Here is a 21,731-nt window from a genome sequence, read left to right as displayed (position 1 = left end):
TGACGTAGAGTAAAAGTTTCATTTGATGTCATAGAAGCTTGTGATATGAGAGGTAAATATTTGGGGTCTTTAGAAATAAGATCAAATCGAAGCAAACAATTAAATCAAATCAAATCTTTTGGATTGGTTTTAAAATCAACCAAATTGAAACAATTAGTTGATTTAAGTTTTAGATAAAAATAAATCAAACCAAACCAATTACTTCAACATAAAAAATTATGTAATAAATTTTGTTAATTTAGTATTATTTTTCTTGTATATAAATTTTTTGTTTAATTTTTAGTTCGTGTTTTATTATTAGTAAGCTTTGTAACAATCTAATTATATTAATAGTTTTTTATACAGATTTTAACCAAACCAAAATTTATGACTTTATTATTTTATTAAAAATTCATAGTTTAGTTTAATTTGAGTTTTTTAAACCAATATAAAATAATTTGGTTTAAATTTTTATGTAAAAAATAAACCAAACCGTAGTTGAACACCCTTAATAAATAAACACCACTTGCTCAAAGCTATCAAGAGTACTTCATAGAACAAGGAAAATTCTGAAATCCGTCCTGATAGTTGGCTTTTGGTACCTAAATCGTCAAATTGTCCGGATAGCAAATATTTGTCCATGTCATTCGTAGAGCAAAAGGCCACTGACAAAGCCTATACACATACTTTGTACAATTCAAACTCCCAGGGGAGGCACTAATCCTTCAAGATAATGTAATCTTTATGTGATACAATAATGGTCAACACATTCTACTGAATCAATAACCATACCCGTATTTCCTCGAATTTGATTCGAATTTAAGGTTCTATACCTCCTGCTCGATTTCATGGGCGGGAAGTGACTCTTGGTTCAACCATTGCATTGCTACTAAGAAGAAATCAGTGGGAATTTGACTTTGTTAAGCATTTTATACCTCAATTCAATTCCATGCCCCTGAATAATTACTAACTGGCAGCACCATCCATTAGCCACTCCCCCCGTCATCTGTCGCCTCCGAAGATAACTTCAATCCACATTCCATCCTAATTGCTGATATGAGCTCAGGAGATACAAGTCCTTGGTCCTTTCGCACAACATTCACTCTATAATTTTTTGAGTCTAATTTGGTGTTTTCACCATCTTGGATAGGTTCAACTTCTGATCCTCGAGGCTTATAAAGTATGACTTTGCTAGGTTCTTGTGAAACAAGAACAGATCCCGTTGCTTGCTGAGAGAATAAGATGGATATGAAAATCTTTGATTCTATGATTTTAATCAAGAGGTGGAAAAAGTTCCCACTTACAGACCTCTAAACTGTGAACCACCTCCCGTATTGATGTTCCATCGGCTCTACCTTTGATACTAACTATGGCAAGAGAATGCTTCATGAAATGAGTGTTGATTGTTCTAGCAATTCCAGACATGATATTGCGTTTCCCTAATAAATGATAAATCATAAATTAGCTCGAATTAAAGGTAACATAAAAATTAAGGCAGATTATATGCACTGGATTCAAACCAACTGAGGTCTGGCATACAGAAGTCCATATGATGTTGTGCCACATTATAGGCGGGAAAGTGCAATACAGCATAAAATAAAACGTTTCAAATTGTGTAAAACATCAGATTACCTATGGCCAGCACAGGTCGGTTTTTCATTCTGAGGGCCTGCTTTCTTAGAATAAGCCTCTCTCTGTTAGAAAGTTGTGTAGCCCTGTAAAATGCGGACTCATTTTGTGTTGCTTTCCCAGCTGAGTGTTCTAAATTAGCCTTTGAGCGGTTAATTTTAGAATCACGAATCTGAGGCTGAATTAAAGTGGTGGCTGAAGTATTAACCTGATCCTGTGACTAGATAAAACAATGATGCATCAATCATTGTAGAGTAAAGTTTTTGCATCAAAAGTGAAAATGTATATGCACATAAATCACACCACCCAAACTTTTTCTTGAATTTACCTCCCGTCGAAGTGAAAAATCAATGCGTTGCTCAGCAATTTTCAAAGAATCTTGAAGATCTTTAGGCACGGATACAGGTGGAGGCTCTTCCCTTGGCATGTCACATGCCTCTTTGCCATCAATGTTGGAATGTAAAATATCTGTTGTTAAGTCCAGTCGGCCAACACTCGCAGAACCCTTTGAACTAAGCACAAAGTCCTCTTGTCCCGCAGAATTTGTATCAGTTTCTTGGTTTTCCATGATCTTCAACCATGAAGGGAAAACGAGATTGAGATACGGTTTAGCTTTGTGAAGGTACTTTACATTTTCAAATAGAAGAAATGGATCATGTTTTCAGCAGCGTGGAGCAGAAAAAAAGAGGAAAAATATGAAATAGTCAATCAAGTTTCATCAATACACTGTGTCCCACAAACAAGATTGATAGATCACAACTATTATTATGCCAAGGATTTGTATCAGCCTCTCTTACATGCGCACCTACAAACCCAGGAGTGAGAGAAGAGGTTCATTGTATGCATGATGTAAATAAAGGGCATTAAAGAGCATGAGGGACCCGGAGTCTAAGAACAAGGTGCAAGGACTTTTTCAGGTCAAATTTAAAAATTGTGAAGGGATAATTATATGAGACCAATCATTAGCCCACCTTTTTAGCAAGATGAACCACATAGATGTTAATAGAGCCAGAGTCATAAAATGATCATTATTACCTCCTCCGCGAGATCTTCATAATGAGACTGTTCTTCACTGTTGAGATCTTTCTCAAATGATTTATCTACGTTCACATAAATCTCACCAGTCTCCTGCTCTTTATCCTGGATGATGACAACACAAGCTCAGCGTAGTTTAGATGATGAAATATCCTACTCGCTATAAAATAAAGATGGAGGATCTACTATCAAATGTGACTTACAAAGCCAAGTTTTAAATCTTTGGCCAACAGCAGATTGTTGGTATCTTTGTCTTTAGCCTGAAACAAAATATTCAAAATCACTGATACATCTAATTGATAGAATTAATGCCTGGAAATGGATAACTTTGGAACAAAATCTACCTACCATTTTAAGCTTCAATTCGTCAATGTTCTTGGTGAGCTCCAAAACATGCAGTTTCAAGGACTGCATTAATGAAAACATATGCAAGACCATTTTGGTCACTAATCAGTTCCTTGAAATGACAGAAAAAGTAAGGGAAAGATGTAAAAAAGGGAAAACTGAATAAAGAAAACAAAGGAACAAAACATTCAATCCAAGTACATGAGACGAGGATGTGTTTCAATTTCCCAAAATACAAATTGCATCCAAGGTAATAAAGAAAAGGCAAAATTGTTCCATATAGTTTTATTAGGCAACTGAAAACCTCCCAAACAGTGCGACGAATCAAAAAGACCTGCAATTATTATTCCCGCTCTACAAGCCCCATAATAGGAAGTTAGATAGGTCATTGGTTCATATGAAATGAGCATTACCCAATCCTGAGTCCTGAATCATATGACAAATCTTAAGTATACTTCACTAGGTACAACTTATTTCACTATTCGTACCAGAATTGCATTTCAAAAACAAAAACTAGAGGATGTGGAACGTAAAACTAGATATCCAGATTCATAAATAAGAAAGCAAAAGCCCTGTCCAATTACTACACCTGACGACGCTGAGCCTCTAGTGAACGTTTCAATGCTTCTCTTTTACTTAGAAGTGTCCGCGGCCTTAAAGTAGCCGGGCGTTTATAGTTCTTCCCACGGTAAATGATGATTGCATAACCTTTAGTGTCTCCCTCAACTGCTACCAATATGCCACCACTTTCAGCCTCTAAAGTCTGTGCTACTTGATGTACTTCTTCAATGCTCCTCCTGCCAATAAGTACCTTTACCAATTCCCGATATTTCCAATGAAGATGCATGTTCTCAACTGTTCCATCAAAAACTCCTCGCCGGCCTATGAATGGAAAGAGAAAATTTTACTTTATCCTCAATGCCACTTCATTTTAGATTGAATCAGGCTTTCATCCATGATCTTTCTTGCTTGCTCGATAAAATACTTACCCATTAGTAGGAAAGGTCCCATTTTAAGCCCAATTCTCCTCAGCATATACCTTTCTTCTTCGGTTATACCCTCCTTGTCTGCTTCCGATGGTTGAGAGATTTCTTCCTTTCCCAAATCTTCTAAAAGCTTTTCAGCCCTGGATTTTTTGGCTAATGCCTACAGTGATAACGTTAACATTAGAAATGCATGGAATAATTGGGGAAAGAATTGAATGACTAGGGTTTTTCACCAAGGCCTACAATGTCCAACTTTGCACCAGTTCTCCCAATTGCTGCCTCTGACAATCTTAGCCTCCTTGGTTCAGAGGGGCCATGACATTTCTGGTCTTTTTGTTCATTAAGTTCAAGTCCAGGAGAATATTCATTGGGAACATGTGCATTTTCCTTTGTATTTATTATTGTGTTGTTATCTGTCCTGGGTTGTGAAACAGCCAACCTGCCTTGCCTTCGCGCCTCTATTGCTGAAGAGACTGCAACCGGTAAAAAATCCTTTCCTCGGTAGAGAGAAATAAATTCTCTGTCCCTTGACAGCAATGTCCCTCCAGTAAGCCCCTGCAATAGTTCACTTTCGAGTTAATAGATGTCTATGAAACTAAACCAAAAGGTTACAGAGTTAACACAGACCAACGAATGAGAGCTTAAGTAACCATCACGTTACAGAATTCGAATTACAAACCTTTAGCTCTTCAGCCATCAATTCACTATTTGTATTCTGAACGCCTCTCTTGATAGCAATTTTCGCAATTTCACATTTCTCCCAGAGCTTAACAATGGAAGCTGCCAATCCTTGAAGTTTCCTATTCCTGCCTGCAGAAAGAACTAAGTGAAGAACTCACAGGTACCAGTTAGAAAAAAAGGTAATCACATTCTGGAATCACCAAGGCCAAATATTTTCACTATTATATACTTATTCCAACAAATGTAAAGAGCATCCTTTTTCTCCGCACCTGCTATGATCCACGGAGGATACAATATGTGTGTGATCAACTCGTGTCACATTTCAGTCAATCAAATATAAACTTCACTAATCCAATGACATAGAAACAGTGCATCAAGTAATGTGGTCGTTTCATTATTTAGCAGCAATTGATCTCAGTCTGGGGAAAAATATTCTAACCTAACGCAAAATGACATGGTAAAGGCAGACCAAGTCTGCGTAATGTAGTCATCTCATCGTTTGTAAGTTTCGGTTTCACTCCATATGGAAGTAGACGGAATGGCCTCCTGTATCCAGGGACTATTGCTGGCAAAAGATCAGCATCTACAGGTAGAGGATCATAGCCCCACCAATCAGTAAACCGCGGACCAAGCCCTTCAAGAAGCTTCTCAGCTTCCTCGGTAAGAAGTGCCTCGCCAGGAAGCTGGAAACGAACTCTATCTGGCAAACCCACTCCTTGGACGAGTGGTGGACGGGAGATGCGCATGCAAGAATTATGTACAGGAGATTCCACAGCTTTGTTGCCTTGTGAAGACATCCCTATTTCACCATTTACTCCTTCATCGGTCTTTATATCAGGAGAAGATCCGGAAGAAGAGTCATCTGACGAATTATTGTCAGCAAAGAAGTAAGGATACTTGTATTCAGCTCCTCTATACAGTATTATGTTACTCCCAGATCTCCAAATAACTAAACCTCCAGTTTTTCTCTGAAAACACAATACCAATTAATTTGACGAGAGAGAAAAATATTGCACAAAATTGGCCACACTAGGCAGGCTAGGCATGATTCGTGAACTAACTGTAATAATTAACTATTAATCTCGAATCGAACTCTTATATGACTCGAACATCCTTCAGATATCATGAGCAACAATAATCTCCATTTATTGGTCGAATCTCCCTGTTCGCACATTATAATGAATAACGATCAACAAAATTTCATATTTCATATCTCATGTGTAGTTTTCTTGCTCTTTTATTTAGTTACCACTTACCAAACATTGTTACTGCATTGAAACAGTTCGATCAAAGTCCCATTTTTTATATTGTAAACAAATAATGTATCGTTTATTCAGATCCTTAACATTATAAACGCTGCTTACCTCCAACAAATCATGAGTCCTCTTCATGTTCAACTTGCATATATCCTCACACGCGATCCTCACAACCTCGTACCTTCTCCATCGTTCATGAATCCCATTCACAATCCCCTCAGTTATCCCAGCTTTTCCAACTTTCAGCTTCTTCTTCAAACCGATCCCAAGACTCGTCAGCCTCTTTATCTCATCCACCGGCAACGTTAGCTCCGCTAGCGTTGGAGCTCTCTCCTTCTTTTGGTTCCTCAACCTCTCCTCCTCCTTCTCCTTCAAAACTACACGCCTTAACTCTTGAAACCTCTGTATAGCATCCCCCGACCCAGGTTCCGGCACTGGGTTTCCGGGCATGCTCCAACTCGGGTCGAGCGTGTGCCCCACCCGATGTTTTGGCAAATGGGATCGTAATGGGACAAATATCTCACCAGGAGAAGGAGAAACCGGACAGGAACTTGGTGTTTCTTCTGGGTTTTCATTATTGATTCCTACTTCCAAGTAGCCGAGGCTGCGTAGCTTCTCCGCGATGCGCTGAATGGCAGACTGCGGAAGTGTTTGGGTGTCCGCAGCGAGGGCGGCGGATACTCCAACCGGAGTTCGCTGTTGACCGGGTGAAAGCGGCAATTTCGAACACCCAAATACCGAAATCGAGAAAGAGGGTAAGTACAGGGGAAAATTTCTATTGCAATGGCAGGATGAAATCATCATATTAGTGATAAAGTTTAAGGAAAGTGAGGTTGAGGCTTCATCTGTGAAGAGGAGACGCATTATCCAACGGCCGTATCCTTGTACTAACCTTATATATAGTCTAATACAAATTGGTAAACAATGAAAAATTATATTATTTGATTTTTAAATATTGACATGATACTTCAAAATAACATAATAATTATTATATAAAATAATATTTTAGAATATGTGAGAGTGATTCAATATTTTTTAACCAAAATTTATATAACCAAGAAAATATAACTATATTTACAACCTGCTACAAATGAAACATAATCCTTACTATCAAAATTAGCTTTCGAGTTAATAAATTAGCTTTCGAGTTAATGCTTCAAGATGACAACAAACCAAATGATATTGGAACAAACATAACGAATCTCTAAGACAATAGATACGCTGAATGATATCATGATTGTCAAATGATATAATTGTAAAATTTCATTATCATCGTACTTATCTCGTGGACAAGTCATGCGTCTTGGGTAATGTTTCGTTTTTAACTCAAATTTCGAAAATTTTGCGAGAAGGATTTGTGGGGTGAATTTGGTTTATTAGATTAATTGGTTCTGAAAGCCTTTTATCACTAGGTTTATGACTGTCATACATGTATTTGGAGAATGTAGGATCAGCAGCTCAAGGAATTTGATAACTGAACCTAGAAAGACTGCAAAACATGCCTGCACAACTGTAAAAATAAAAGGTGTTGGCAATATGTCGGTATCTGGCTACTTTGAGTGGGCATCGAAGCCCCCGTCTGGCAGGTTTCTTGGGTACACCCCAAGTTCAGTTCAATTCTTGCTTCTTGTTCTTATGATGGAAAAGTTGTTGTCTGGAAGGAAGGTAGTCAGAATGAGTGGTCACAGTTCCATGTCTTCGAGCACAAATCATCAGTCAATTCTATTGAGTGGGCACCTCACGACCTGGGACTCTGTTTGGCCTGTGGTTCTTCTGATGGTAACATCTCAGTATACACAGTTAAATCAGACGGTGACTGAGAAACCGTGGGGTGACATCTGTTTCTTGGGCACATTCAATGGCTCCTGGTGCATTAGTTGGATAGGGGATACTGGATCTTGTTCAGAAGCTGGCTTCCGGTTGTTGCAATAACACAGTGAAGGTCTGGAAGTTATACAACGGAAACTGGACCGCTTCCCAAAAAAATGGCTCATATCAGAAAAAGAATAAACGTGTAGGAAATTACGACAGTCATTGATTACAACTTTTGACAAAATATTTGTATGCCGTCTCAACTATGCCGTTTCAACTATGGAAAATTGAGACGCGCATGCGCCTGTTCTTTTGACAAAAAGGCTCCCGCAATTGCGAGTGGAATGAAGCAGTTGGTGGGGAGTGGCAAGAAGTCACCACAGTTGATCATTACATTTCAGGTTATTTGTTTATTGCCTGAAGGAAGCTGAAAGGGTGGATTTATTTTGTTTGTTTGTTTCAGTTTGGAGCATTTTTACCCAAGTTTTTTGTGCTTTAAATTTGTTGTAGTTTATTCATTTTGTTTGTGTTAAATGATCATGGACTTGAGGGTAAAAATACATACGTGGTATTCTTAATTCTCGTGAATGAAGTCATTTTATTTTAAGCTTCATTGATTGGATCATTAGAATTAATAATCATTTTGAATAATTTTCAGTTGATTGTTATTTATTTAATTAATTTAGACATTATATTTAAATATTTTACTAAGAAATCGTGTAAAAATTTAACATATTAAATTTTAAAATATATTTATATTATTAATTTAAATAATTATACTAAAATCGAATTAACCTACTGAAATAACTAAATCGTTTTAGTAAAAATCGAATCGAATCGAAAGAAAATGGTTCAGATATTAGATTATATATTTTTAAAATCGAAAAAACCCAAATAAAAAACTAAAAACGAACCGAATGGATCGATGAAAACCGTTTAATATATAATCCAAAGCAAAGGCTGAAACTGATTATTGAATTTTAACCGTTGATTTTACGTAGATTAGAACAAGAGATCAAGATTCGTTCGTCCACATTCGTATAACTGGGGCGATAAATATATTTCAAGCCAAATTTCTGATATACTTGGAACCGAGTTCGGGAAGGGGAAAATGGCGGGAAGTGATTCACAGAGACAATTTCTATCCCTAATCCGCGATTTCGCTGCCGAGAAATCTCAAGGAGGTAACTTTAAACAATGAAAGAAAATTTGTTCTTCCGTTGTTTCTCCAGCATTAATTTCTTGATATTAGTCTTCCTAAGCAAATCGGTTGTGAGAATACAGTTGTTTCGATTATCGAAATGAAATGTACTCATTATTTTCATGCTTTTGGTGTACGTTTTCAGAGCGTAGAATTGTGAGCCAGAAGAAACGAATTGAAGAACTACAGTCCGAATTAGAAGCTGCGAGTACAGACCTGGGAGAAGCGAAGCGGGAGAGGGAGACTACAGAACAAGAGCTCAAGGGGTACGAAGTTGAATTATCGATGAATCAGGTTTCGATTCAAACCCTAGAGGTTCGTGATGATTCTGGAATATTCAATTACTCAAAAAACGAAAATTATTGTGCTATAATTATGCCAAAAATATCATAACTATTCTGTGACAAAAGTAGAATTCGCCGCCTTTACGTTGCATGTATAAATAAGTGAGCAATCGTGCTCATGTTGTGCTTTCAGTCGAGGAACGCACTGGCAAGCAAGGAGATATCAAAACTCGGATCTGAACTGGAGGCTCTCAAGGTCTACTGGAGCTAATTGAATGAAAATATGAGCCTCATCTTTCTTACACGTTTCAATTTATGTACATTAGTATACTCACTGGGACTGATAGAGTTTCGAATTCATGTGTTTGATCTTTGTTCTTGGGGAACTATGCTTCACTGACTTGCAGAGCGAAGAAAATTCCTTGAGGTACATATTTATGTGTTATACGTCTCATGTACATCAAATCATTTAAAATGCTTACATTTGTTTTGGCAGAGATGGCTTTATTTCAAAAATGTTTGAGCTGAATGCACAAATAAGGTTTGTTTGCTTAACATTGTTATCCAGTGGTTTTATTTGGCTTCAAACGAAGACATTCCTGCTCTATATTAATCTATTTGGCAGTTTTCTTTCTTTTTCTGCTCTAAATTTGTTTTGCACAAAGTTTAAGGCCAGTCTTATGCTTTGTAGTGTTACTGAAATATTTAATATGATAATGTATTGTGAAAGTAGCTTGATTAACTTGATACTATATTGAAAAATGTGTGAGAATTAAAGTATAGTTTCAGCTTAGATATGGTACATGTTAGTCAGCATTTCATAATGTTCTTCTGAATTTTCTGGGTCGCAGGAAATCTCAACAATTACGAGATTCCATTTTCAATGCTGAGAACTTGTGTGAGGCAAAATCAAACGGTGGTATGTTTAATGTAGTTCAAATTAAGCCCCTGCAAGTAGTTTTGGGCCTGGATGTTAAATACGATATGTCAAAACTTTAATTTTATATGTTTCTCTGTCGTTGCTAAAGATATTTTGGGTTCATACAAAGCAGTATCCTTACCTGCTCATGTTGGAGATTCTCCAAGGGACAGAAGTGATATTGAGAATAAACTTGCCCTAATAATCTCTCAAACCGATGAGAACGAACAACAGCATAAAGCTGAACAAGTTGTGCATGAACACGTGAGTACTTCACTTCCAGTGGATTATCTGGGCATCGTCGATAAAATTACCTGCCATCCGATGGATCAGTAAGTTTATAGTATTTCTGGATAAACTGAATGATTTCTGAGCCTTCTGCAGGTCCGACAAGAGCTTATTAAATTGGAAAAGAAAGCATCACTCATGGAGTCAATTATGGCCGAGAGCATGGAACTTCAGGAGCTGAGTAAATATCCTTAGACTTTGTCTGGTAATTGCAATCATCCTTGGCTGTAAAATCGGGATTCTAAAGGGAAATCCTGACAGAGGATAAACATGTAGACAGATTGTTTTGGAAAATATAAAATACACATAAGTCGTAGTAGCATAATTTGCGTAATATTTGAAGTTATGGAATTTGTATGAATTATTCTATCTTTACTTCACCACGACGATACAAATAGGTTGTCATACCAATCTTGGCCGGTAGTGGGTCCTTAAAAGAAAAGAAGAATGCAGGAGTTTCAGAAAAGAGACGCGAGAAAAAAATAACTATTTATGATTTATCTGTTACTAGCCCTTTGTGTTATGAATTGATTTTGGTGATTTTTGACACACGTTGCACATATCATTCTACTCGATCATTAGTCTTCATACTTGAGTCAGAATGAATGACTTGGCATGAGAATCAGCATGTTATATTCTTCATTGCTATTTTTTGCCTTGACTAGTAGTAAGCAGATGCTGGAACTGGAAGAGAAATGTGCGTCTCTTGGCGATGAGCTGCAGAGAAGGTTTTTCTGTCCGCGTTGTCATAAAGATAATTCAGAGAAAATGAGTGAAATTTTTTAAATGAGCGCTGAAAGCTAGCATTTGTAAGTGGTTTCATTTCGATGTTTGACATGTTGATATTTTTGTGGTTTTATCAGATGTTGATATATTGTTTTAGAGAACACTAAAACGTTTCTATGCCTTAACTACTGTAAATCTGCAATCAGATGGAAGACCACATTGTATAAGTGAGATTTTTACCATTCAATACTTGCATGCACTTGTTTTTCCTTTGGATATCATGATGCCTATAAAAAGGTGTGGGTTAATCTACTTCTCTCACAATCAAAAGTGACCTGTATGAATTTTCTTTGTTTGTGTCAATGCCTATAAAGACACCAACCATCTTCTTGCTTGCTATTAAGCTGTACCTGCTAAATCGTTTTTGCTTTCCGAATTAAATCCCTGGCAAATATTTTCCTGGAATTTCTGTTTGTTTGCTAACAGTCGGACTCCTTTCAGAGTGAGAAAGGCTTTCATAATGATAAACCTCATTTTTTATGGGATGTATAATAGGTGTTGACCACGGGCATCCATATTTATCGTTCAAGAGTTTTGCCAATAAGTAGATTCCAGTTCGTAGCTTCTGTTGGATCTTCCGCTCCAATAACTGTTTTAGCTGTTAGAGGCACGATTACTTGAAATCTATTATAGGATTAAGAATCTTGGTCTCAGAGAAACGACGTCGAAAAAAGTCATTGACAGTTCGATTTTTGCGTACCCAAGAACATAGATATCTGCTGCGTCCTTGAGATTCAGCCATTCATCCACATCTACAGCCAAACTCCCCGTAGGAGACCTTCCCGCTACATTCCAAGTACCCACAAATACCCTGAAATACACAACGTAACACACCAATGAATATATCGATTATAAAACAAACATATACATCAACATTGAGGACGACCCGCAAAATTAAATTATATGATCTCAAATTTATATTAAAAAAAATATGATTTGTCCACATAAAATAGATCAAATCACGGTATCATACCATGTCATCCTGACAATAAGATATTACAACTGCGTCTTACCTCAGTTCGATATTTTTTGCATTGCCGGGATCGGTATCAGGAAACTCGAACGACAAATCATCCATGAAATCCTCATCTTCTTCACAGCTATCTGCATTTTCAATATCCACTAGTATTTCGCACAGGATAATATTATTAAAAATTAATGAAAATGAATAAATATTTAAATTGAAAAAATAATGTAATTATAAAAAATAAAAATAAAACTATTTTTCGATAATTTTAAAAAACTTTCTTAAATACTACGCATATCGATTAATTTTTTGGCTAATAATCACTATCATATCTCAAAATTTTAGATTGTGGTAGCCTAAGGCAATGACATGATGCTTATCATGTTTAGTGTATTGATATCGATCACCAACCTTAATACATATTTAATTATTTAATTTTCGAGAAGCTATATATTATTATTTTTTAACTTGTGATAAAAAAAATATTTTTAAATCACATTCAATAAAATTAATGAGAAATACTTTTTTAAAAATTCAGTAATTTCGTCTAAATCCACATTCACAAATAATTTTGTGACACGGCACGTGTTTGACACATTTGAATGATAACAATAATTGTTTCATCAATATCTTTATCCAAATAGGTTGTGATTTTATTTACAAAATCTCTTCATAATATACACAACATCATATTATTCCGAAAGAAAAATGAAACACGTGATCATAAGTAAATCATGTATAAATCAGAAAAGTTATTGAATTAATATTTATTATGTGTATTCCAAAATAATGTCAATAAATTTTATAAGGTGTCTTCTAATAAGATGCTTACTTTCTTTAGAATTGGTTTAATCATTTCAATTACGATAAATTTTATACTATCATGTATCCGTGAATTTTGTAATATAGAAGAAAATTATCACATTAGTAATACGTAATAATTAAAATTTTGTACAAATAGATTAATAATATTTTTTACTTCTCGATTATGAAAGACAGATTTCAAAGTGTCTTGTTGTTCTCGTTGTTTCCATATGTAGTTAGTTCATAACAACGAACAAATCTAAATTTAAACGAACATTACATTTTGAAATGATTCAAATCATATATGGTGCTGAAAAGAGAAATCATTTCAAAATTCAATTTTGGAGTAGATAAATTAAGATAAATAGAATAAAATTGGTTTCTAATATAATATGCAATATTGCATTATTTATAATTTTAAATTCAAATAAGACATCCCAAGGGACGATAATTTATCTACTCCAAAATTGAATTTTGAAATAATATGCAATATTGCATTATTTATAATTTTAAATTCAAATAAGACATCCTAAGGGACGATAATGATACATTTGATATTTTTGACAGAATTATATCATACATTAACCCTTTCAAACTATGAAATTTCGAATTATATGCATTGAGTGTCAAAAATTTCTGATTATTGAGGGTAATATACATGTTTATATTGAGAGTAATTTAATGTCCATTTGAAACTATTTTGAACATATCTCTTTTAATTTTTTGTGCTCTCTTATTTGAATTTTTAAGAAGACAATTCAAGATATACAATATACATATGATTTTGGAAGAAAACTACAATACATTAATTCTTTCAAATTAAATTAATTTTGAAATAATATGCATTTGAGATCAAAAATTTATGATTATTAAATGATAATTTAATGTCCATTGAAAAACATTGTTGTAGTGATAACTTTTAACACTCAACCAATTTTATTTTTAGAAAAATTAAATAAACTAATTAAATATTGTATTTTTTTAATAAGTAATTTGAGCAGAAATTACTTAAAATAGAAAATTTTATTTTTGAATGGTTTACCTCATGAGTGATACTGAACATTGCAATAATTTGTATTTTAAATTTATTTATACAGTTTTTAATTAAACTGATTGATATAATCAATGCAAAATTTTTAATATAATTTATGTTTTCAATAGAGTTTAGTTTTATATTTGAGTAAAAAAATAAAAAAATATATAATAGACAAATTACATTTGAATTAATATAAAAATTAATTAAATTTAAAATTGAATTAAATAAATTGATATAATCAATGCAAACAATAATTGAAATGATCATTTATTGCAGTACAGATATATCAATATTCATAATAAATCTTTCCTTTTTTAAAAATGATATTTTGACGAAAATTACTATTTTTAGCAAAAACTCTGCTTTTATATATATATAGATATCATTTATTATCAAAAAGAACTATCAGGAGATAAATCGGACAAGGAAAGAAAGACGAAATTATTATCTATATGCCCGAGATTTCATTGAATTCAAATGGATCGGCTCTTCTCTTCCTGGAAAGCAACCGTTTAAGTATACCAATTCTCGAGTTTGGGCTCTTTTCTTTCATGACAGCAAGGAACAGAATTAGTCATTTCCCAAATCACCAAGAAATGAAACAGTTGATAGAAAGTTTGTACATTTCCTGGTACGGACACCAGGACCTGACCTTTCCCTGTATGTTGTATTCATCGCCAGCACAGACACTTTATAAAAGAGAGAACAAAGAAAAAGACATACAACAAACGGTAATCACGAGAGAAATACACGCACAAGAGTTGGCATAGAAAGTCAAAGGTGGCATTATCTGCTGAAATTTTGGAGTGATTTTTCACCGCTAATTCCCATACAATCCAGAGATCCACATGTTGTGAGACATATTCTTTATCCGACTCGTGAATAAAATATTATTTTTTTATGATAATAACCTGCATATATAGGGAATCCGAGGGTCTAGCTTTATGCATGTGATATTATTGACTCGCTATCCAAGTCTCATTCCTCTTGTATTAATCAAGGCCTTGTTGATTAATGTTTGACATACTATTCACATTTTAACAAGAACTATTTGTAAAACCTTTTGGGAACCTCGATATCTAACCTTAACAATGTCGGAAAATTGGACTAGTCATGTGGATGAAAATTGTGGTTTGAATTGGAAATTATTGAAATTGAATTAATGTACGAATTAATCAATAACCCCTTTGTAATTAATGAATAATCTTTTTACCTTTATGTGATAATCACGTTTACGCATAAATGGGTACTAAATGCCATGAGCAGGGGGAGTGGGTTTTTACTCTTTAGTGTCTCTGAACTTGGATGCTGGCTATGCCTCAGTTTCATGTATTCTACTTCTCTTGGATTTCTTGATTTTAAAGGTAAGAATTTTGCTGTAAATCTCATCATTAATACCACTAGGAATAGGTAATATAAAAGGCAAGAATTACTCAATCCAATGTAAGATAGTCAACCTTGAATTGTTGTATGATTTATTATACTGAAGTTGTATGATAAATAAGATAGATCAACTAATATGTAGTCTTTGAACCGTTGTATGATTTATTATATTGAAGTTGAATAGCTATAAATTTTAATAAAATGACAAGTATTTGATTATATAATTATTGTTATCAGAACATTGTAAGTATTGGATTATCATATGTTGTATGAAACACATTTATTGGGGATGAGGGGATGTTACACTCTGTTAAATGTGATATTTTGCCCTTTAAAATCTAAAAGTATATAGAAGAAAACAAAATCATAATGAAAGAGACATTTTTTTTCTTTTTTTTTTTTTAAAAAAAAAAAGTGTTTTGAGATGCATCAAATTGCGGTGAGCTTAAAGAATAGAATCTTAAATATATTTTTGACCATCATTGTCTTGATGTTATTAAAGTATGATTAAGGTTTGTAAAATTCATTCGAAGCTACTTTACTTGAAAATGACTTTGCATTTTTTTTATTAGATGAGATATTATAAAATTTGATTTTTATTTGTGACATGGACTTCCATGTAATTGAGAAAAAAACAACTTTGAAAAATTAATAAAACATAAACCATCTCTTTTTTGCTGGATGAAATTTATTATCAAGAAATAAAACAAACATGTTATGCGTAAGCTTAGGAGTATGTCTCTTGTGAGACGGTCTCACGAATCATTATCTGTGAGACGGGTCAACCCTACCGATATTCACAATAAAAAGTAATTCTCTTAGCATAAAAAGTAATTCTTTTTCATGGATAACCCAAAAAAAAGATCTGTCTCACAAAATACGACCCGTGAGGCCGTGTCACACAAATTTTTGCCTAAACTTAGATTGATATACAAGAATAAAATAAATTAGGAATGAAATCGATTTTAAAATGAGATTTATTGAGTTTATCAAATATGATTTATCTGATTAACGTGGTTGTATACTAACATAGATAAACTTACTTAATACATACTAAAAAAAATAACAAATACATATTTCATCGTCATAAAAAATTCAGATAAAAATAGTCATAGACATGATCCTTTAATAAATAAAAAAATTAAAGTTTGAATAAACATAGGTGAAGGACTTTAAGCACCCTATAATTCTTATTCCACTTTCTTCGACACAATTCCCGTTAAAAAAGGTCAGACAACCACAGCATATTAACTAGCAAATAAGAGAGAAAAATTCTAAAAAAAATTAGGAAGACTCAAAATTACTCCAAAACCTCTTACCATAAAAAATGCAAAGCCTACTAATTGATTTGCAAAATTTCCAATTATGTTCATTTATATGTATTAAATAAATTTTAACAAAAGAAAATATATGTAAAATATATTAAAACAATTAAATATCGGAACCAAAAGTTTTATCGAATATATATTCACAAAAATTCATATGAAACTGTTTTATAAGTCAATTTTATACGACAGACCTGTTATTATTAACTCGACTTTTAAAAATTTTGAGACAAAAAAAATAATTATAGTGGGACCTGGAAAATATATATATATTTTTTTATTAGAGAGAGTATATGTGCGACATGTGATGGACCCAAACCCATTTTCCAACTTAAAAAAAAAAGTGCAGTCAAATATTCTTTAGTTTATCAGTTTCAAACATCAAAATCAAATCCAGCAAACCAAAGAATGCCTCTACATTTCCCACAGCTCTACAAACCTACCCATCTTCTCCTCCACCGCGACCAGAAGCAATGTATCTTCTCCTCAACAGATCCATATCCATCTTGCTTTTGCTGCTGTTCTCCAGTTGGGTTTTCGCGGAAGATGATGTGAAGTGCCTGCAAGAAGTGAAGAGTTCATTGACTGACCCGGAGGGCAATCTCAGCTCGTGGAATTTCGCTAATTCTACGGTTGGGTATATTTGTTGGTTCGTCGGTCTTTCGTGCTGGAACGACCGCGAGAATCGTCTTATCACTATGCAGCTCCGGGATTTTAGTCTCACTGGAAACATCCCAGATGCTCTGCGGTACTGTCAAAGTCTTCAGACGCTGGATCTCTCTGGTAATGGTCTCTCCGGTTCGATCCCATCTCAAATCTGCACTTGGTTGCCTTATCTCGTGACTTTGGATCTGTCCCGGAATGATTTGACGGGTCAAATCCCTGTTGATATTACTAACTGTTCGTATTTGAATAATTTGATCTTAGACGACAATAAATTGTCTGGGAGCATTCCTTTACAGTTTTCGTCTTTGGGGAGGTTGAAAAGGTTCTCTGTCGCGAATAATGATTTGTCTGGGAGAGTGCCTTTGTTTAGCTATGCTTTGGAGCAGGATTATGATGGAAATGGTGGGCTTTGCGGAGGTCCGTTGGGTAAGTGCGGTGGCTTGAGTAAGAAAAGTTTGGCAATAATCATTGGTGCCGGGGTTTTTGGTGCTGCCGCTTCTTTGTTATTGGGATTTGGTTTGTGGTGGTGGTACTATACCAAGTCGAGTAGGAGGAGAAAGGGCGGGGATGGAATTGTAGGAAGAGATGATGGGAGTAGTTGGTCTGAAAAATTGAGGTCTCACAGGCTTACTCAGGTTGTGTTGTTCCAGAAACCGCTTGTAAAGGTTAAGTTGGTGGATTTGTTGGCTGCCACGTATAATTTTAGCGAGAAAAATATCATAATCACGAGTAGGACGGGGACAACATACAAGGCAGTTTTGCCAGATGGGTCAGCACTTGCGATTAAACGGCTTTGTGCAGGTAAAATGGGGGAGAAGCAGTTTAGGATGGAGATGAATAGATTAGGGCAGCTAAGGCACCCAAATTTGGTTCCGCTGTTGGGGTTTTGCTTGGTTGAGGAGGAGAAACTCTTGGTTTATAAGCATTTGTCGAATGGAACTTTGGGCTCTCTGTTGAATGGCAATCCCGGTGTTCTTGATTGGGGAACCAGGTTTAAGATTGCATTGGGGGCAGCAAGAGGACTTTCTTGGCTTCACCATGGTTGCCATCCTCCCATCGTGCACCAGAATATTAGCTCTAGCGTCTTTCTGCTTGATGAGGATTTTGATGCTAGGATAATGGACTTTGGTTTGGCAAGACTTGTAATTTCTTCGGAATCTAACGAGGGTCGTTATGTTGTTGTGGATTTGGGCGAAATTGGGTATGTTGCTCCGGAATATTCGAGCACAATGATTGCTTCTCTGAAAGGGGATGCTTATAGTTTTGGAGTGGTACTTCTTGAGTTGGCAACGGGACAAAAGCCACTTGATGTAAGCATGGCTGACGAAGGGTTTAAGGGTAATCTGGTGGATTGGGTGAATCAGCTCTCTGCAGCTGCTAGAATTAAAGACACTATCGATAAGATACTGTGTGGTCGGGGTAACGATGAGGAGATCGTGCGATTCTTGAAAATCGCTTGTAATTGTGTGCTTTCTAGGCCAAAGGATAGGTGGTCTATGTACCAGGTTTATGAATCACTCAAGGGCATGGCCGAAGAAAGGGGTTTCTCGGAACAGTATGATGAATTTCCTCTACTTTTTGGGAAACAAGAGTCCGTCTCTCCCATTTAGCTTGGGAAACCTAGTATGAGATGTATGGCTAATGATTATTGCACATATTTATGCGGCCTGGGGTAAATTCTCACAGCAAAGTGTGCTGTTGCCGTTTCGATTTATATTCCATAACACGCTATATCAGCCGAATATATCTGTATAAATAGGTATGCTTTAATTTATTGCAAGAAAAGGTACTCTTTGGTTCTTGGTAGACGTTTCTCTTTGCTGCTAGTGCTATCCTTTGAAATGTTTCTTTAAAGATTTGTTTGTTAAATACTTTTAGTGCATTATAAATTTGTCACCGCTCACAATGCTTCCAAGTTTTATTATATGTGGGGTGAAGTGAGAAGAAATGTTGGAAATAGTTGTATTGGTTGAGCCATTTTGGGAAGTGAATTTGAGACATTGGTTTCATTCACGGTCTCTTGTCTCCAACCCCTCTTGTTTGGTTGTTTTCTCTTCTCCGTTTCAACCGTTGTCACTCGTGGAGAATCCGTAGATTTGCCTCCATTAATGTATGTTGTGTGCCAACAAGCAGCATTGGAGAAAGTTCGGTTTTGCTTCCTGCGGGTGGTTTTTTTTTGTTTGATTATGATCGAAATGATTTTAACAAAATTTGATTCCTTTGAATTGGTATAGTAAGTATATATCGGTTGTTCTTGGTATATGATTTTACTTGGCAAGGTGAAAGATTTTCTCATTTCTACATAGAAACACTTTGTTTTCTAAAATAAACGTGACAACTTCACTTCATAAAAGAATCAGAAATAGAAGGTGCCAGCCACGTCTATGGAGGGGCAAACAAATCCCAACCTTTCATATTAAATTATTGAGATCTGTATTTTTGGATTGACATTTTTCATTTTCAATAGTAATAAAATTTTTAAAAAAGATGTCTAATTAGATTTTAGAGAATTCATCATGAAAAATATTAGTCTAGGTGTAATTCTAATGGTACATCCAACGTTTTCTAATCATGAGTAGATTTTTTGTGACTCTCAAAGATGAGTGAGTCTCATGTGAGACCGTCTACAGATCTTAATCTGTGAGACGGGTCAACCATACCGATATTCATAATGAAAAGTAATACTCTTAGCATAAAAAGTAATATTTTTTCATGTATGACCAAATAAGAGATCGTCTCATAAATACGACTCGTAAGATCGTTCTCACACAAGTTTTTTTCCTCAAAGATCTATACCTACGAGACGAGTTGAATCGATGCATATTTGTGATAAAATATATTTTTATCATAACATTGCATGAACAGGTGAGTACTTCACTTCCATTGGATTATTTGGGCATCGTCGATAAATTTTCCTGTCATCTGATGGATCAGTAAGGTTATAGTATTTCATGATAAACTAAATTAACAATCGTCGAAGTAACTAGTGACCAAGTAAAAAACAAATATTCTATTAGTGTTAGTAACAAAAAATAATAAAAGAACGTATAACAAAATATAAATCATGTTTGATCATACCTTGATTCACATGCCTCTTTCGTCTCGATATATGATTGTCTATCTTCAGCTGCCGGGTCAAATTTCAGGCCTTCATAATTTAGGGTGGCAACGTTCCTTTCTTGTTTCCGATTTGACACATCCACTTGTGCATGGAATGGTACTGTAAAATTATTGCCGGTCACAATATCGGGGCAAATGTTCAATTCCATAAATGGTCTGGCCATGTTCTCGAGAGACTCCAAGTAGAACTCATGATTTTCATTCAAGAAAAATTGGTTATCTGCGAAAGGTGATATCTCATTCCCACTTAACTGTGGTACATCAATACTAGAACAAATGCCACCAAACTCGAGTTGGGCCGAGGCCAATAACAAGAATAGGGATTCACTTGGTTAATATTTGATGGATGCTCATTAAATGCCTTGAGCTTGCGACGATACTGCCCTCAAGTCAGACAAGGCTTGTTGCAGCTGGAAGCGCAAGTCACAGATGATCACGGAACAGCAGTATACAGGGAATCTATCTCGCATCTCGGCCTCGTATATGATGGGTTTCATAGCATCGATCATCCCTTTTATCCTCGGACTCCAAGCTGCAGAGACCCCGAAAAGTCGGTGCACGTTTCGGAATATTTTGGACTGGTTGGCTGGAAAATATGGTGCAAGAGGGCAGGAGGTGGTGCACTTTCTTCTCTGATACTTGCAGACAGCGCAAGCAGGGGTTGTTCCACCCTTTTCTGTCATGTTAAAATGGACCAAATCGTATTCGTATTCGAAGTTTATATAAATGGAACCTAGGTTGCGTTTGAAGTCTTCTATTGTATCATGTATATTTTAGTTGCATGAAGAGGGGATCAAAATCAAGAATTTGAATATATAAATAATTTTATATATGGATAAAATATCCCTGATAATTTTAATCTAATGATAAAAACACCACAAATGACTTAATTGACCTCAATATATAAAAATCATAAACCCTATTGTTCTCTCATTTAACTTGTAGATAGAACTTAAAATCAAATAAATATTTTTATTTTTTTTATATATTATATAATATGATAATTATATAAATGAACTCGAGATAATTTTACAAATGATTTGTATAAATCTCAATAAAATTATTAGTATCACTCGATTAACATTGACTTGACTCACAAAATTAAGGGCTCAATTATCATATTATATATTATATAAAATTAGGTAAAAAATAAATAAATCATGCAAGCACTGTCGGCGCATGAACAGATAAGAAATATGAACTCAAGCAACAACTTTGAAATTATAAAA

At 35.0% G+C, this 21,731-nt stretch overlaps 5 protein-coding genes across 8 annotated transcripts; 2 read left to right on the top strand and 3 right to left on the bottom strand.

The window, feature by feature from the left end:
- Window positions 1-546: 546 nt before the first annotated feature.
- On the bottom strand, window positions 547-6,780 carry LOC142539556 (CRM-domain containing factor CFM2, chloroplastic). Of its 2 annotated transcripts, none has more exons than XM_075645097.1 (13): window positions 6,020-6,780; window positions 5,095-5,623; window positions 4,654-4,784; window positions 4,218-4,529; window positions 3,978-4,134; window positions 3,578-3,870; window positions 2,992-3,051; window positions 2,847-2,903; window positions 2,644-2,748; window positions 1,937-2,179; window positions 1,612-1,828; window positions 1,288-1,418; window positions 547-1,208 (listed from the first exon to the last, which is right to left on the bottom strand). In XM_075645097.1, the coding sequence occupies exons 1-13, from the start codon at window positions 6,773-6,775 to the stop codon at window positions 966-968; spliced, it is 3,234 nt and encodes a 1,077-aa protein (XP_075501212.1). In that variant the 5' UTR covers window positions 6,776-6,780; the 3' UTR covers window positions 547-965. The 2 variants fall into 2 exon arrangements, with proteins under 2 accessions (XP_075501212.1, XP_075501213.1); XM_075645098.1 differs by having other exon boundaries at window positions 1,612-1,822.
- Window positions 6,781-8,694: 1,914 nt separating this feature from the next.
- Window positions 8,695-11,388, top strand: LOC142539554 (uncharacterized). Of its 3 annotated transcripts, none has more exons than XM_075645095.1 (9): window positions 8,695-8,907; window positions 9,070-9,239; window positions 9,402-9,464; window positions 9,616-9,635; window positions 9,705-9,749; window positions 10,060-10,127; window positions 10,261-10,391; window positions 10,512-10,600; window positions 11,087-11,388. In XM_075645095.1, the coding sequence occupies exons 1-9, from the start codon at window positions 8,835-8,837 to the stop codon at window positions 11,199-11,201; spliced, it is 774 nt and encodes a 257-aa protein (XP_075501210.1). In that variant the 5' UTR covers window positions 8,695-8,834; the 3' UTR covers window positions 11,202-11,388. The 3 variants fall into 3 exon arrangements, 2 of the variants coding, with proteins under 2 accessions (XP_075501210.1, XP_075501209.1); XM_075645094.1 differs by having other exon boundaries at window positions 10,237-10,391; XR_012818940.1 differs by having other exon boundaries at window positions 8,696-8,907; window positions 10,237-10,391; window positions 10,512-10,838; window positions 10,878-11,388.
- A 168-nt stretch (window positions 11,389-11,556) lies between these two features.
- On the bottom strand, window positions 11,557-12,310 carry LOC142539555 (type IV inositol polyphosphate 5-phosphatase 7-like). The gene is made up of 3 exons (XM_075645096.1): window positions 12,215-12,310; window positions 11,902-12,012; window positions 11,557-11,825 (listed from the first exon to the last, which is right to left on the bottom strand). Exons 1-3 carry the CDS (start codon window positions 12,277-12,279, stop codon window positions 11,720-11,722), a joined length of 282 nt encoding a protein of 93 aa, XP_075501211.1. The 5' UTR covers window positions 12,280-12,310; the 3' UTR covers window positions 11,557-11,719.
- A 4,777-nt stretch (window positions 12,311-17,087) lies between these two features.
- LOC142539553 (inactive LRR receptor-like serine/threonine-protein kinase BIR2) lies at window positions 17,088-19,391 on the top strand. The gene has a single exon (XM_075645093.1). It carries the CDS (start codon window positions 17,190-17,192, stop codon window positions 18,990-18,992), a length of 1,803 nt encoding a protein of 600 aa, XP_075501208.1. The 5' UTR covers window positions 17,088-17,189; the 3' UTR covers window positions 18,993-19,391.
- Window positions 19,392-20,444: 1,053 nt separating this feature from the next.
- LOC142538319 (LOB domain-containing protein 27-like) lies at window positions 20,445-21,185 on the bottom strand. The gene is made up of 2 exons (XM_075643666.1): window positions 20,864-21,185; window positions 20,445-20,722 (listed from the first exon to the last, which is right to left on the bottom strand). The coding sequence occupies exons 1-2, from the start codon at window positions 21,183-21,185 to the stop codon at window positions 20,445-20,447; spliced, it is 600 nt and encodes a 199-aa protein (XP_075499781.1).
- Window positions 21,186-21,731: the final 546 nt, after the last annotated feature.

Source organism: Primulina tabacum, chromosome 3 (assembly GCF_025594145.1).
Source record: "Primulina tabacum isolate GXHZ01 chromosome 3, ASM2559414v2, whole genome shotgun sequence".
NCBI classification, from domain to species: domain Eukaryota; kingdom Viridiplantae; phylum Streptophyta; class Magnoliopsida; order Lamiales; family Gesneriaceae; genus Primulina; species Primulina tabacum.
This window is presented reverse-complemented; position numbering and strand designations above follow the sequence as displayed.

Excerpts from the sequence above, each read along its gene's own strand:
- LOC142539556 (XM_075645097.1), bottom strand. The coding sequence starts at position 6,775 with ATGCGTCTCCTCTTCACAGATGAAGCCTCAACCTCACTTTCCTTAAAC. Across the intron at positions 2,749-2,846 it reads AAGATTTAAAACTTGGCTTT|GATAAAGAGCAGGAGACTGG; the intron begins GTAAGTCACATT and ends GTCATCATCCAG. Across the intron at positions 1,829-1,936 it reads ATTTTTCACTTCGACGGGAG|TCACAGGATCAGGTTAATAC; the intron begins GTAAATTCAAGA and ends TGTTTTATCTAG.
- LOC142539554 (XM_075645094.1), top strand. The coding sequence starts at position 8,835 with ATGGCGGGAAGTGATTCACAGAGACAATTTCTATCCCTAATCCGCGAT. Across the intron at positions 9,750-10,059 it reads GAGCTGAATGCACAAATAAG|GAAATCTCAACAATTACGAG; the intron begins GTTTGTTTGCTT and ends TCTGGGTCGCAG. Across the intron at positions 10,601-11,086 it reads GAACTTCAGGAGCTGAGTAA|GCAGATGCTGGAACTGGAAG; the intron begins ATATCCTTAGAC and ends GACTAGTAGTAA.
- LOC142539555 (XM_075645096.1), bottom strand. The coding sequence starts at position 12,279 with ATGGATGATTTGTCGTTCGAGTTTCCTGATACCGATCCCGGCAATGCA. Across the intron at positions 12,013-12,214 it reads GCAAAAAATATCGAACTGAG|GGTATTTGTGGGTACTTGGA; the intron begins GTAAGACGCAGT and ends TGTGTATTTCAG. Across the intron at positions 11,826-11,901 it reads GCAGATATCTATGTTCTTGG|ATTTCAAGTAATCGTGCCTC; the intron begins GTACGCAAAAAT and ends ATCCTATAATAG.
- LOC142539553 (XM_075645093.1), top strand. The coding sequence starts at position 17,190 with ATGTATCTTCTCCTCAACAGATCCATATCCATCTTGCTTTTGCTGCTG.
- LOC142538319 (XM_075643666.1), bottom strand. The coding sequence starts at position 21,185 with ATGACAGAAAAGGGTGGAACAACCCCTGCTTGCGCTGTCTGCAAGTAT. Across the intron at positions 20,723-20,863 it reads AGTATCGTCGCAAGCTCAAG|ATAACCAATTTTTCTTGAAT; the intron begins GCATTTAATGAG and ends CACCTTTCGCAG.